Here is a 16,718-nt window from a genome sequence, read left to right on the forward strand (position 1 = left end):
GCTAGGATTACAGGCATAAGCCACTGGCACCTGGCTTTATTCCTTTTATTTTGCAGTTCTGTTTCATAGGTGGAATTGTTTCATAGGTGGAATTGTCCCCTTGCATTACAAATATTATCTGCCATTGTCTAGAATTGATGCGTTAACTTGTTACCACTTTCATCAGGGTAAGTCACTAAAGCTTCAATGCCAACATGTCTAAAACTGTCACCTTTACTTCTTCCCCTGTGCATTTACTTGTGATAGGCCTCTTTTTTGCCTAGGCTGGCTTGGGCTCAAGTGATCCTCATGCTTTAGCCTCTGGGATCAATAGTTGGGTGCCATGGCACTAGGTCCCTTCTCATGTCAGATGGTATCAGAGCCAGAAGGCTAGAGTCAGTCATTCAGCCTGCACTTGGAACTATGGAGTGTGTTCTCTGTCTTATCTCCTGGAGTCCCTTTGCTGCCCAACCCTGTTGCTCCTTGAACAGGAATGTAGCTCAGAGGTAAGGTGCTTGCCTAGTATGTAAGGGAACTTGGATTTGATGGCTTAAAAAAGAAAAAAGTAGTGCCCAGGCCCAGAATTCAAGGCCAAAAATAAATAAATAAATAAATAAATAAGAAAGAAAAAAGTAGGGCTGGGAGTTTAGCCTAGTGGTAGAGTGCTTGCTAGCATGCACGAAGACCTGGGTTCGATTTCTTGGTACCACATACATAGAAAAAAAGCTGGAAGTGGTGCTGAGGCTCAAGTGGTAGAGCTCTAGCTTTGAGAAAGCCCAAGGACAGTGCTCAGGCCCAGGACTGGCAAAAAAAAAAGAAAAAAAAAAAGAAAAAAGTAACTCTGTAATGCAGATTTATCACTTCCATACTTGAAAATAACTCTACTGCATTTAGGATCTGGGCCTTGTCCCTAGACTGCCTTATCTCTCCACTCTTTCCATGCACCCTGATCAGGAATAGTGTGAGTTTTTCTGTAGGACTAAAGATATTTTATGCTCTTTCTTCCCTTTTATTCCTAGGCTATGCCTTTACTACTCAGCTACTGCCTCTCTGAGAAAGTACTCCTGTCTCTTTCCTTTTCCTCTGTGTGTTCCTAACACACCATGTGTTATTACAAAAAACATATAGATTTGGACTGGGCTCTTTCCCTGCCTGAATTCTTCTAGGCAGGGAAGGCTCTGAATCCTTAGGACTTGGTTGAGTGCTATGCACAGTAGGTACACAGTATTCACCTTCCTTGCTTGCTGAAGGAAGATAAGAGCATCTCAGCTATCTTATATAGCTCCATTTCCATCATGACCCATGGGATTCTTTAGATCATTTTCAAAATGGTCTGCTACTCAGAAGCCACTCCCAGATTTTCGTGTGTATGGCTGCTGGTCCTGGAGCTTGAACTCAAGGCTTGGGTGCTGTCCTGAGCTATTTTTGTTTTTGCCAGGCCTGGAGCTTGAACTAAGGGGCTGGGTACTGTCCCTGTGGTAGGCTAGCGCTCTACCACTTGAGCCACAGCACCACTTCCAGCTTTTTTTCAGTGTATGTGGTACTGAGGAATCGAACCCAGGCCTTTGTGCATGCTAGGCAAGCACTCTTAACCACTAGGTCACACTCCCGACCTGCCCCCACCCTTTTTTTTTTTTTTTTTTTTTTTTTTAAGAAATCCTGAGATTTCTTTGCTCAAGACTGATGTCTCCAACTTGAACCACACTTCCACATCCAGTTTTTTGGTGCTTAACTGGAAACGAGCCTTACAAACTTTCCTGCCCAGGCTGATTTTGAACAATGCTTCTCATAATCTCAGCCTCTTGTGTATATTCCCTAGTAAGGCATGGAGTCACAGAGCCTGCCTTGTTTTTTCAAACTTTTAAGAATACTTGACTCAAAGGTACCTTGTCACCTCGTTAATTTGAGCTTTTACATTGGTTCAAATGCAAATAGGTGGATACTTTCCAAAGCTGTATTTTTGAACCAGACATGAATAGATAATGACAAACTTCCTTCATTGTAAGGCTGATTTCCAGTTAGGTGCTACATTATTCCTTAATATCCAAAACAGCACAACTTGAAGGCAGCTTCTAACAGATTTGTGGTGGGTTTACAATTTATTCTCTTGGTATTGAAGATCACAAGACATGGAACTACCCTGGTTTCTTCCCCCACTGCAACAGAACCATTGCATAGAAAAAAAGACAAACTCCTTTGACGTGTTGAAAATGTTGTCACAGCAGGTGTGGCATTGTCGATGGGCTTTCACAAAATTTAGGGTTTATAGTCTTTGATCAGAAATGGGGATTTAAGCTAGACTCCTTAGAGCTATTTTGCATTTTACCAAAGGGGTATGGCTGTGTAACAACATGTCAGAAAATCAGGCTACAAAACCTATTTCAAAGAAAAAGGAAGGGTAGAGAAAAACCACAACGATGCCTCATCCAGTTGTAATCTGCATGTACTTCCTACTATACATCAAACATTTAAAACTATCATGTCTAGGGTATATTCTGCTTTGAGGGTCCTGAGAAGACTCAGGATGCCAGCACAGGATCTGGGTTAGGGATTTAGTAGCAAAGTTGTGACAGCAGTCTGTGTCTCTTCCCTTTGAGTCAAACACAACTTTTAAGAATTTCATGGGCGCTGGGAGTTTGGCCTAGCGGTAGAGTGCTTGCTTAGCATGCACAAAGACCCGGGTTTGATTCCTCGGCACCACATACATAGGGACAAAAAAAGCTGGAAGTGGTACTGTGGATCAAGAGTAGAGCTCTTGCCTTGAAAAAAGTCCAAGGACAGTGCTCAGGCCCTGAGTTCAAGGACTGGCAAAAAAAATTCATACTATCAAGAGTAGTACTGATCTCCAATATTATGTCTTCCTCTGTTAGATAACTAAGAATGAAGGGTTGTATATAACTTAAGATCTTTTGGTTTTCAGAGCAGCTCATCTTACTTGGAATGAAGAGGAAAAATCATTCTGTGAATTATTAGAGAACCCATCTCTTGTCTCCACTTCTGCCAGTACTAGAACCACATTGCTGGGGTGCCATCAGCTGACAGCTGCCTGAACTAGAAGTGCTTTAGAGAGTTGACCTGTTTGGTTTACAGGGTCATGGTACTAAGCCTGTTTTCAGTAACTGGAAGAGCAATTAGTAAGAAACATACAGCTGGGTGTTACAAAGCATTTTGGTTACTGTTTGGAGCTAAATGTTTTGAGTATTTTGATTTTTTGAACAGAAGGACCATATTCATGCAACAGCATCTAACAATACCATGTTTATATCATTTGATCTTGTGGCTGACTCTGGTATGATAAACATGTCTGAAGTGACTGGCCTTGGATCTCCAGAGTCAGTTTCCATCTTCCAGTCCCCAGTGACCCTATCTGTGCCATCTTTCTCAGCTCTGGTCTTCGCTGCCTGTGACAACACCTGTCTGGTTCAGAGTAACAGGAGAGCAGATGAGGAAAGAGATGAAGAGGGCTGATTGGATCAAGCCCTGATTGAGAGTATGTGAAAAAGTGAACTAAAGCAAATGTCTACTTGAGTGATATGCTTTCTTTTCCTAATTACCAAACTTAATTTGGGAGTCAGGTCTAGGAGGGAGCAGAGATTTTTAGATCTCTCAAGGATGGTAGGACTGTTTTGCTTCTTCATCACTGTTGGATCATCCTGTTGATATACTTGTGTTCCTGTTCTACTCCAATGGAGCCTGAAGAAGATTTGGAGACCTGAACCTGAAAGATCAGTAGTTTTCTGGGTATTTTGTTATCAGTCTTTCAGTGAAAAGCAGTGAGAAACTATGCCAGCACAGAGAGAGCTAATGAAAAATAATAGCCCTTTCAAATTGGTTCCTGAGAGCTTCCTTGAAGTTTCCAGGCTCATTTTGTCATATCTATCTATATACATATATTTCTATATATAGATATAGATAGATAGATTTTTTTTTGTTTTTGTTTTTTTGTTTTTTTTTTTGCCAGTCCTGGGCTTGAGCTCAGGGCCTGAGCACTGTCCTTGGGTTTTCTCAAGGCTAGAGCTCTACCACTTGAGCCTCAGCACCACTTCCGGCTTTTTTCTATGTATGTGGTACCGAGGAATCGAACCCGGGTCTTCATGCATGCTAGGCAAGCACTTTAACCACTAGGCCAAACTCCCGGCCAGATAGATTTTTTTTTTTTGATCCATTATAGGTGTTTTTTTTTTGTCGATTGTGGGGCTTGAACTCTAGGTCTGGGTGCTGTCCCTGAGCTCTTCAGTTCAAGGCTACTGCTCTATCCTTGAGTCACAGCCCCACTACTGGTTTTCTAGTGTATAAGTGGAGATTAGAGTTTTATGTTTTGGGGTTTTTTTTTTGTGGGTTATGGGGCTTGATCTCTGCCTGGGCATTGTCACTGAGCTCTTTTTCAGCTCAATGTTACCCCTGAGCCAAGCCCCACTTCCCTTTTTCTAGAGGTTAATTGGAGATAAGAGTCTCAGGTTCGGGGGGAGGGATACGGGTACCAAGACATGTGAAAGGGTATCAATGTATGTGAATTAATGCACCTTCTATCTGGCAAATATCATGTAACCCTTTTACTAATTACAATAAAAAAAATTAAAAAAAAAAAGAGTCTCAGGTTCTTCTGTGTCTAGGCTGCCTTTGAACCTTAATCCTCAGATCTCAGCCTCCTTAGAAGATAGGATTACAGGTGTGAGCCACCAAGTTCAGCTTAGTGTCTAAGATAAATCTATGTATTAGTTTATATTAGTTGTAACAATACAGAAAATTCTCTGTATATTAGTTGTAACAATGCAGAGAATACTCTGTATTTGTACATGCTGACAATATGTTCAACAATCTCATTCCTTCTCATTCTTCTTTCCCCCTTGCCAGAACAATTTCAACAGATTTCCTTTTTCTTTCTTTTTTTTTGGTGCCAGTCCTGGGTTTGAGCTCAGGGCCTGAGCACTGTCCTTGGACTTTCTCAAGGCTAGAGCTCTACCACCTGAGCCTCAGCACCACTTCTGGCTTTTTTTCTATGTATGTGGTACCAAGGAATTGAACCTGGGTCTTCGTGCATGCTAGGCAAGCACTCTACCACTAGGCCAAACTCCCGGCCCCATCCTTTTTCTATTTTTATGGTTGATAACAACCTATTTCAACTATTCATGCAATCCTTTTTTAGAACAAGTAGCCACGAAACACTAGGTCTCAATCTGACCTAGACTTGCACATAAGCTGAGCTGAAGCATTGAGCTGGAGAAGGGGACAGGCTCTCTGAAGCATGGCAGACATAATGTTGCTCCTTTCACTGTTCTAAGATGCTTTAAAATTAGCAAGATCATTTTTTGTACCATTTGAACTGCAAGAATTTTCTCCAGCACTTTGATAAATAACTTTACTATCATACAGTTCTTCTTGCTCTTAAAAAAAAAAAAAAGCCCAAGCTGGGTGCAGTAATCCTAGCTACCCACGAGGCTAAGATCTGAGGATCATGGTTCAAAGCCAGCCGGGCACTAAAGAATGTGAGACTCTTATCTCCAATTAATCATTAGCTAAGATTATAGGCATAAGCCACCACACCTGGCTGCATATTACTTTTTCTTTTGACTCTTGTTTACCCTTTAGAAACCAATCTTGGGTTCTATTCTACTAGGCATTCCTTTGGGGGCCTCAGTGCTTTCAATTCAGTTGGTATTGTTGGAGAAAGCTCTTTTTGTTTTGGCCTGGGACACCATCCTTGGGCTAAAGGCTACTGCACTACTACTTAAACCATAGCACCACTTCTGGCTTTTTTCTGTGTATGTGGTCCCAAGGGATCGAACCAAGGGCTTCGTGCATGCTAGGCAAGCACTGTATCTCCAGGCCACACTCCTAGTTGAGAAAGTTATTAAAAAGCTACCTGAGGATGACATTTCTAACAGCTTTGGAATGAACTAGAATGATATGTAGGTAATCTTGTAGCAATGTATGCTTTGCTTTTTGTTTCTGCTTGAATTCAAGTGTCTGGATACTACTGTCCCTTAAGTTTCCTTCTTCACTCAGGGCTGGGCTCTACCACTTGAGCCACTCTACTTCAGCTATTTTACTACTAATTGGAAATTAATAGTCTCAGATTTATCCCCTGGGCTGGATTTGAACTTCCCTCCTCAGCCTCCTGAGTAGATAGGCATTTTCTACCAGTCATGTAAACAGAAGTGATGTGCCTCTTGTAAGACAGGGCCCATAAATAGATATGCCTTCGCGCCTGGGAATGTGATTAAGTGGTAGAGTGCTTGCCTAGCATGCATGAAGCCCTGGGTTCAATTCCTCAGTACCACATAAACAGAAAAGGCCGGCAGTGGGGTTGTGGCTCAAGTGGTAGAGTGCTAGCCTTGAGCAAAAGAAGCTCATGGACAGTGCTCAGGTCCTGAGTTCAAGCCCCAGGACTGGGGTGGGGGTGGGGGCAGAGATGAGATGTGCCTTCTCTGCTGCTTTTCCCTTCCTGTTAGGTTGAACCAGGGGAACCTATCCTTAGCCACACAGAAGGTAAAGCTCTAGGAATGGCATAGTCACTGATAATTATATTGCAGAGGGAAACATTATACCTACCTGGAAAATCTGGAGTGGGTACTCGGGATGTAGAGTTAAACAGTTTGAGTCCTCACTTTGGGTGGTTTGCTATAGCAATTTAGACTATTATCTTTAATCTTACTAGAACATAATGTACTATGCTTATGCATAAAGACCTATGAGGATATAGCCGTTGGCCTAGGGAATAGGATATGGGTCATTACTCACTGTTAAAAAAAAATTCTGTTCATAAAGAAAGAGGAAGAATACAAAAATAACCCTGTTATATATTTTACTTAAAAGGACTTTTAAGTAAAGGTTGACTGCTTCGATCCTCTGGACTCCTGAGTCCTTTAGAACTCAGTGGCAATTGTGGAATAGAGCAGAGTTTGAGTCCTACAAGGCAGGTTACTCAGGGGACCTCTCAAGATTGTGCCGTGTGGCCTTCAGCTTTGTAGATCCAGAAACAGAAGGCAAAGTTCATGAAGCTTTCATGGCCAAGAGACTTGTGCTCTATGCTGGATAACCACAAATGTCTATGCAAAATTCTGTTGGAGCACATGTTGTTTGGAAGCCCTGGGAATAAGTGCAGCATCTATGAAACAAAGCAAGAAACCAACAGGCTGTATGCTGAGAAGAAATAAGGAAACTGAGTAATCTTCAGAGAATCCATCCTACAAGCTAGGAGTTAATCTGTTATTAACACTTTTTTGAGTGGTGGGGAGAATCAAACTTAGGGCCTTACATGTGCTAGACATTCTACTACAGAGCTGAATTCTACTCCAAGAGTTGCACATTTAATGACTAAATTCTATTTCTAAAATTCGGTATTGTTTACATACTGGCAGGATCTGTTTAATCCTCGTACAGCACTTTCTGATAAGTAAATGCAAGTGAGCAGAGTGTTTTCACGCACACACTCATCTGAGTCTACATCCTAGTTTCTATGACTGGACTTGAGTATTATATAAGTTGTCTCTTATCTTATCCACTGGAACTTTAATTCCCCTCTATTTCTTATTAGCCCTGTTAGGATGTATTTATATCAAAGTGCTTGGTAAGTAGTTCTGCAAAGGTGGTTAATATTAACGTTATTGTTACATATCCTATAAATCTTTTGTAATATACTTTTACAAGCACTAGACGTGTTACAGTATTTTAAGACATGGTCCAATATTTTAAAGCAAGTAAGAATCTAAAATTTGATGTGGTTTAAGGATTTTACTAGGCCTCGCCTTGAACCCAAGGCCTCGGTGCTGTCCCTGAGCTTTTTGTTGTTGTTGTTCAAGTCTAGTGCTCTATCATAGCTCCATGTCTGGCTTTTTGGTGGTTTATTGGAGATGAGTCTCAGATTTTCCTGTCTGGCCTGGTTTTGAACTATGATCCTCAGCTCAGCCTCCTGAATAGCTAGGACACAAAAATAAGCCATAGGCATCTGGTCTTTTTTTTTTTTTTTTTTTTGGTAATTTGGAGGTACACATTGCCTAGCAAGTATGAGTCCTTGGGTTCAAATCACAATGCTAAAAAATACACTGATTTTTTTTTTTAGGCCAGTCCTGGGCTTGAACTCAGAACTCGGGGCCTGAACATGGTCCTTGTGCTTTCTCAAGGATAGAGCTCTACCACTTGAGCCACAGCACCACTTCTGGCTTTTTCTATGTATGTGGTACTGAAGAATTGAACCTGGGTCTTAATACATGCTAAGCAAGCACTGGCTACCACTACGCCAAACTCCTGGCCTTAAAGCTATTTTTTTTTTCTTTTGGCTAGTCCTGGGCTTGAATCCAGGGCCTGAGCACTATCCTTGGGCTTTCTCAGGCTAGAGGTCTACCATTTGAACCACAGCACCACTTCCTGGCTTTTTTCTATGTATGTGATACTGAGATAAAAGACATTTTTTTATAGATGTTTGGTCATTTTTCTCTTCCACTGTCTTTGGCCTATTGTCATATTCTTTCTCTAATACACCTGCACTTATCTCCTTTGGTCATCTGCATTCCTGGGGCCTTTTTTTTTCCTTTTGCCAGTCCTGGGCTTGAGCTCAGGGCCTGAGCACTGTCCCTGGATTTTCTCAAGGCTAGAACTCTACCACTTGAGCCTCAGCACCACTTCCGGCTTTTTTCTATGTATGTGGTACCAAGGAATCAAACCCAGGTCTTCGTGAATACTAGGCAAGCACTCTACCACTAGGCCAAACTCCTGGTCCCCCCTGGGGCCATTTTATGATTATTTTTCATAGCAAAACAGATAAAGAATTCTGTGCAGATATACTTTCTTTTTTTTTGTTTTTGGGTTTTTTTTTTTGGTCCGTTGTGGGGCTTTTGAACTCTGGGCCTGGGTGCTGTCCCTGAGCTCTTCAGCAAAGCTACTACCCTACCCCTGGGCCTTGTCCCTGAGCTCTTCACCTCAAGGGTACTGCCCTACCCCTTGAACCACAGTGCCACTTGTGGTTTCCAAATGGTTAACTGGAGATGAGTCTCACAGTCTTTAGTGCCCAGGCTGGCTTTTAACCAAGATCTTCAGATCTCAGTCTTCTGAGTAGCTAGGATAATTGGCATAAGCCACTGCGTCCAGCTGTAGAAATACTTTTGCTGCCAGGATAAGGTTTTCTGTTTTGCTTCCAACATGATTAACCTTAATGTTCCAGGTCATTATTGGCCTTGCAGGTTTATGTTCGATGTATTGCTTCTTAAATTTTTGCATTCTCTCAGAAATTGGGCTCTGTATTGAATTTGGGTTTAAGAGAAAAGTTCTAAATTGTATAATTTCAAATCATGATGAATCCCATGTTGGTATTAATCCACATCGTTAACAAGTATTCAGATGTATAGTGTCCTATGTCATACTATACCGTGTCACTCCAAACCCCTCCCCTACAAAAACAAAACACACATACCAAATTTAGATACCAGCTTGAGAAACAGGGATCTAACATTTAATTTCCTAAATAGTTCATATCTTCATCCTAAAGGTACATGGGAGAATACTCAAAGCTGTCAGATCTATCTCTAAATTATAAATATATATTAAAAATATATATATATGGTGATGAACAGGGGGCTTAAATAAGTAAGGTAATGAGTACAATGCTGTTTTTTTTTTTTATGCATGTGCCAGTCTGGGTCTTGAACTTGGGGCCTGAGTACTATCTCTGAGCTGCTTTTTGCTCAAGGCTAACATTCTACCACTTGAGCCATAGTGATAGGTCTTTTCTGTTTATGTGGTCCTGAGGAATCAAACCCAGGGCTTTGTGCATTCTAGGCAAGCACTCTACCATTAAGCCACATTCCCAACCCCTTGCTAATTCTTAATGTGTTACAGCCAGGACAGATTCTGGAAGGAAACAAACTGTGAAGTAAATAATATGAACTTTGGAGCCAGAAGACTTAGACACAGATCTGAATCCTGGCGCTTGGCAGCTGTGTGACTTCAGGCAGATTTATTTCTTGGTGCTCCTGGTTTATAACACCTGTAATTCTAGCCACTTGAGAGGCCGAGGTTGGGAGGAGACAGAAGGCCAGACTGGGTAAAGAAGTTTGCAAAACTACCTTCTCAATGGAGAGGTGGATGTGGTAGTGCATGCATCTGTTAATTTTACCAGGACAAGGTGCTTAACAGGCAGATCATATCCAGCTGAACAAATAGGTATGAAGCTAGATTCTATCTCAAACAAAAATCAGCAAATAACTAGCTGGGGCTCAGCATAAAGAACTACTGCCTAGAAAATGAAAGGCACAGAGTTCAAACTCAGTATCACCAAAAAAATATTTGTTAGGTAATTGTAGCAGTGCTTAGAAACTAAGTAGTGCCTTGTAAATACCGGTAAATGTTAGATATTTCTTTTAATAAGCTTTAGGTCCTCTGATGTATTCTAGAAAAAAATTCTATTTTTCTTTTAAAGTAACTATGTAATTTTCTTTAAATACTTGATTATTCTGGTATTTTACTTGTTCCTCTTTACCGTTTGGGGATATGGGAAGTCTAACTGCCACTATTTGTGATTGTTAGGTTTAAGTTAATATGTTAGAGTTTCACTGTTCAAAGCTCAGCTGGTGCAAAACAGTATCTTTAATAAGGTCTATGTCACAGTATTGCTAGAATTGAGATGATCCTACCAATCATGTGACATTTTGAACTGCACTGTGACAATGAGTATGTTACTTTGTCATAAGTTCCTACTTGTGGTCTGGGCCAGTAGGGATAGCACATACAATTTATCTTGTCATCATTTGTTTCCAGGATGCCACTTAAAAGATTTTGGAGATTTGACTTTTACTCCAGTCCCCAAAGACGATCTCTACAACAACCTCGTAGTGAATCCACGCTCTGTGGGCCTTGCCAATCAGGAACTGGCTGAGGTGGTTAGCAGAGCAGTATCAAGTGGCTATAACTGTGTCACTGTGGGAGGAGACCACAGGTAAGCTAAACCCACAAGTGATGAGACTGGGTTACATACTGCTTTGCGTTGACCTCAGTTTCCTCACCTACAGAATTTCTAGTTCATGCTGCACTAATGTTTCAATGGCTAAGATCATGGTCTGCTGGAGGTATTGTCTGGATTGCTTTAACACACTGTAGGGTAAGAGGACATGGATTCAATTCCGCAAGTGCAGAAGTAGCTGAAGCAAGGAGTTAGTCACTGCTAAATGCTATCTACTAGAAAGTTCTTGACAGACTGTCTTTAAACTTTCATTTAGCTGTTTTGAGAATTAGGATTCATCAAGACTGAATCAGGTTTTTTTAATTAGCATTTTGCCAATAGAATACCCTTGGCATTCTGCCTTCCACCGGTTACTCATGCAACCAGTCTTTTGATGCTTTGTTTCACATGGATCAGCATGTATTTTACTGAGAACTAATGGTATCACAGCAATGCTAACAGAGGTAAACTATTAAAAATTTATTAGAACTACATATAATAAATGCATGTGGAATGAAAAATACTGAATTCTACAGAATTTCAGAGGAGGAACAGATCTGTCAGGTTTCAAATCACATTTCACAGAAGTGGGATTTTAAGTCATAAAGATTCTGGTAGAAGCAGGCTCTAAACACTTCATACACATTTTCAATTAATCCTAATGATGTCGTGCATTAGACCCCATTTTATCTACTTTATTTGCCAGTCTTGGGGCTTGAACTCAGGGCCTAGGCACTATCCCTGACCTTCTTTAGCTAAAGCTAGCATTCTACCACTTGAGCCACAGCACCACTTTCAGCCTTTACTGTGTATGTGATACTGAGGAATCGAACCCAGGACTTCATGTATGCTAGTCAAGCACTCCACCAGAAGACACACTTGCAGCTCTATTGCTGGGAGTTCTGAGGGACATAGGCTAGATAACTTATTCAAGGGCTATTTCAGGAAGTGAAAGACCTAGGATTCAAATCCAGTGTGACCCTACAGAGCAATTATTTTCCCTTTCTAGGTGCAATCAATCTAGCAATTTTCTCTGAGGTAGATTTGCAGATTACTATGCAGATTATTAGAAGTTAAATCCTTGTTACTGCAGAAGATACAGGCACATTCTTCATTTAGGAGTCAGATGCAAGTTCTCTACAGAGCTAAGACATTCAATCAACCAAAGGGCTGGTCTTCTACCTCTAAATTGGTAGTAATCTCTAGAAATTTATTTTCTTTGGTCAAGTCTCATTATCTAGGACTTGATCAGTGCAGGCGGCATAGTCCTTAGTTATGCGGTTTTTTTTGGTTTGTTTTGTCTATAGCTATATACATTTCAGCCATGTTACTGTTTCCTGTGCAGTGCTAAAAATGTAGGCTTTACACTCTTGAAAGCAGTGTGGGGGTTCCTTAAAGAACTGAAAATAAACCTTCCCTATGGTCCCGCCATACCACTTCTGGGCATCTATCCTGAACAGCATGACCCAAGATATGATAAGGACACCTGCTCAGCTATGTTCATCTCTGCACTATTCACAATAGCCAGGCGATGGAAACAATCCAGATGCCCTACTGCAGATGAATGGATACAGAAAATGTGGTATATATACACAATGGAATTCTACATAGCCAACAGACAAGATAAAATAATGGCATTCGCAGGGAAGTGGATGAATCTAGAGCGAATCATGTTGAGTGAGACAAGTCAAGACCTAAGGAACAAAAGGCGCATGGTATCCTTAATATGCGGCTATTAAATCCAAAGAGTACAAGAGCGAGGACTCAATTAACTGCATACCCAAAGCTATGGACATGGTAATGGAAATACAAACATAACTATATAGACATAAAAACCTATGACTCTATAGACATAATGTTTTATTTCATAAATTGATATGTTTCTATGACATACAAACCCTTAGCCTAATTTTGATTAAGTTCTAAATACTAAGTCCCAGAGATTGTAATTAGATTCCCTCATTGAACACTTGTTTGTTAAACTTGTCATTTAAAATATGATATAAACATAAGCCATAAAAAAATAAATAAATAAAAAGGAAAGGAAGGGAAGTTTTCCTTGCCTCAAACAAAACAAAACAAAAAAAGACTTGCCAGATAAATCAGATGACTAAGCTCTTATAAAATATCAGGAAGTTGTTTAAAGAGGAGATCACTTAGCATTTAAGAATTTCTTCCATGTACCCTGATTAACAATGACAATGTAATTGTTTACAACACAATTTTTATCTTGACTTCAAATGTGATTTAAATATATTTTAGTCTTTCTTAGCATACCAGGTTTAAAACATAAGAAGATACAGGTTTCTTTAATAACTAACTAGTGTTTTGCTCTGACTGAAAAGATAAAAGTTTGTGTATGGGGGGTGGGGAGGAGGGTAATGGGTACCAAGACATGTGAAAGGGTATCAATGTATGTAAATTAATGCACCTTCTATCTGGCAAATATCATGTAACCCTTTTATTAATTACAATAAAAATATATTAAAAAAAAAGTTTGTGGCCACAAAAAAAATGTAGGCTTTAAATTCTGAAAAGGAAGTGATAAATGTATAAAGGAAATAGAGCAATTTTAGGTCATGCTTTCTTTTATATATTATAGCAAATTCTATGACTCATCATTACACCAATCCTGTTTTAACAGGCTAAGTATTTCTATAGGAAAGGAAATTATAGCTCTTCTTGAATTAAAAAGTCCAATATTATAACTTAATCCACTGCCTTAGTGGATTCTTCAAAAGGACCTGACAAGTCCTGATGTAGTTAGCTACTAAGATACTTAAGCTTCATTTCCTATCCATGTCAAATTCCTTGGTTACTGGAAAGCTAGGCAGCTTTCCAACCTGTCTCAACTATATTTCTGCAGTGGACATAGGACAGTGGCTGCTAAACACAGAGCCCAAGGACAAGAAAAGGCAAAAGCAAAAACAACCAGCAATTTGAATGCCATGGCAATGTAAATTAAATAACATTACAGATCTGTTTTATTCCAATTTATTGGTGATTAATTGGGGATGAACCATTTTAATGTCTAAAAATCTTGATAAGGTAAATTAGTCTGAGAGAAGCACACACACATAGATATGCTGGAGCTATAATTCAGGACCCATGCATGCTAGCAAGTGCTCTGAGCTATACCCTTATTCCTACTTTATCCTTAAGCCTCTGGTGGCTCACAGCTGGGATATAGAACCCCAACTACTGAGGCTGAGACCTGTAGGATTATGGTTGGGTAGAAAGGTCTAACTGTAGCTGGGCATGGTGGCTCACGCCTCTAATCCTAGCTACTAAGAGGCTGAGGTCTTAGGATCCAGGTTCAAAGCCAGCCCAGGCATAAAGTTCGTGAGACTCATATCTCCAATTACTCACTAGAAAAGGGGAAGTGGGGCTGTGGCTCAAGGGGTAGGGTTATAGCCTTGAGCTAAAGAGCTCAGGGACAATGCCCAGGCCCAGAGTTCAAACCCCATGACAGACAAAAACAACAAAAAAGGTCCAACTGTCTCCAGAATGCCAGACTGGAGGCTGGGTCAAGTAGTAAAGAGCCAGCATGAGCAAGAAAGCTGAGCAAAGAGTTCAAGCCCCAGCAGCAGCATAAAATGTTGATGGAAACTTTGTGTGCTTGGTATATGCCTATAGTTCCAGGTACTTTGAGAGGATAAGGTAAGAGGAATACCTCAGCTCAGTGAACTTGAGACCAATTTGGGCAATAGCAAGATCCTATTTAAAAACTGTTTTTTTTTAAGTTTTTTATTATGGAGGTAATGTATAGAGTGGTTACAATTACATTCACCATAAAAACCGATTCTTCAGACATTAGACGTAAATCTCTGTGGTACTCCTTAAGAGTTATTAAGCACCATTTTTTGTGAATTGCTACATACAGACTAATCATTTAACTAGATTTATTCATTGACTCAATAATTGAGGTCCTTTTATCAGCCAGGACTAATGGATCAAATAAACTCAAATTTAGTGAGCACCAATTAGCATCCATTACACTACAGAGAGAGTCAATCATTAGCATCAAATCTTTAGTGTTCCTCCTTGTCTAATCTACTCAAGGTTAATCTGAGGGACTCTCCCCCTAATCTAGCCTCAATCCAGGCCCTGACTTTGCCCTGAGGACAGAGTATAAGAGCTGTGTTGGCTGAAGTTATTGTTACTGGTGGTGTGCCAAACAGAGGACCTTGAAGATTACTTACTGTATTTGTCATTTGCAGCCTGGCAATTGGTACCATTAGTGGCCACGCCCGACACTGTCCAGATCTTTGTGTCATTTGGGTTGATGCCCATGCTGACATAAACACACCTCTCACCACTGCTTCAGGAAATCTTCACGGGCAGCCACTTTCATTTCTCCTCAGAGAACTACAGGACAAGGTCAGTGGACCAAAATGAGAAGAAAGGTGGTGGCTTGCTGGGTTGTCTTGGGGCTTTCAGGGGTATAACTTAGATTTGGGCAAAGGATGGATAGAATGTGGCTTATCACTCCTTCATTTGTTCATTCATCATTATCATGGGCCAGGCATTCTAGAAGAATAAAGATGTACTAGGTTCCCGCTCCCAGGGGGCTATTTTAAGAAAGGTGGTGGTGGGCCAGGAGTTTGGCCTAGTGGTAGAGTGCTTGCCTGGCATGCACGAAGACCCGGGTTCGATTCCTCGGTACCACATACATAGAAAAAAAAAGCCGGAGATGGTGCTGAGACTCAAGTGGTAGAGCTCTAGCCTTGAGAAAGTCCAAGGACAGTGCTCAGGCCCTGAGCTCAAGCCCAAGACTGGCAAAAAAAAAAAAAAAAAAAAAAAAAGGGTGGTGGTAGTGAGCAGTGAGTGACAGATACTCCCAAGCCAGAAGACTTACTGGTTAGACTTCCAGGCTACATCCTCAGTGATCTAAAAGGTGACATAATAATGACATGTGGGTAATATTTTCCTGAACGGTTCCAAAGATGTGGAAGTCCATTTTAGGAAGACAAGTAAAGATTACTTACTATGTAGAGTAGGTTTGACTGTTTATAACTTGAGATGACAACTGAGTTAGTGTTTTAAAGAACCAATCTGTAAATAGTTCTATAATGTACTAAAGGGTAGAAAAGTGACATTTGCTGAGAAACATGCTGTTTTAAGAGTTTCCATTCTTCCTGAGAACTATACTGATTAGCAGTTGCTTCCTGGAAACATTTCCACTTGAGATAGTTTTCTCTACTAGGTCAAGTATGTCTTACTTTTTTTTCTTTAAACGTTCACCCTTTGACTGTTGCTTTGTCCTTGACAACAGTGAACGTTTAAAGTCAACTATGTCCTTGGGACCACACTGTGTAGAATTCTTGACTAACTTGTTCTTAACTCTCTTCATAGGTACCACAACTCCCCGGATTTTCTTGGATCAAACCCTGTATTTCTTCCCCAAATATTGTGTACATTGGCCTAAGAGATGTGGACCCCCCTGAACAGTAAGTTGACACGTTACGTTTAAGCACTGGGCCTGTCCTAGCTTCTCATGTTCCTCTTTAAAGTTAATGTTTGACATAATCTGTTGTAGCCAAACCCCTATATGTTAGTTAAAACCACTTTTTAAATCAAGGATTCCTTTCTTTGTATCTCACTAGTTTTATTTTAAAGAACTATGATATCCAGTATTTCTCAATGAGAGACATTGATCGACTTGGTATTCAAAAGGTCATGGAACAGACATTTGATCTGCTGATTGGCAAGTAAGTAATTGCAATGTATGTCTACGTCTGGGGGGAGGGGAGCAAATTTGCAATGGGCAGTACATTTGACTATTTCTTGAGCCAGTTATTTTTAA

General features: G+C 40.5%; 1 protein-coding gene across 1 annotated transcript in view; it reads left to right on the forward strand.

The window, feature by feature from the left end:
• The window catches only part of Arg2 (arginase 2), a 31,092-nt gene that overhangs the window by 8,597 nt on the left and 5,777 nt on the right, over nt 1–16,718 (forward strand). The window contains exons 3-6 of the mRNA XM_090344336.1: nt 10,732–10,909; nt 15,133–15,292; nt 16,268–16,362; nt 16,519–16,623. Coding sequence (XP_090200462.1) covers nt 10,732–10,909; nt 15,133–15,292; nt 16,268–16,362; nt 16,519–16,623 — 538 coding nt within the window. The remainder of the gene's footprint in view (nt 1–10,731; nt 10,910–15,132; nt 15,293–16,267; nt 16,363–16,518; nt 16,624–16,718) is intronic.

Source organism: Megascapheus bottae, chromosome 14 (genome assembly GCF_031878675.1).
Source record: "Megascapheus bottae isolate mThoBot1 chromosome 14, mThoBot2.hap1, whole genome shotgun sequence".
NCBI classification, from domain to species: domain Eukaryota; kingdom Metazoa; phylum Chordata; class Mammalia; order Rodentia; family Geomyidae; genus Megascapheus; species Megascapheus bottae.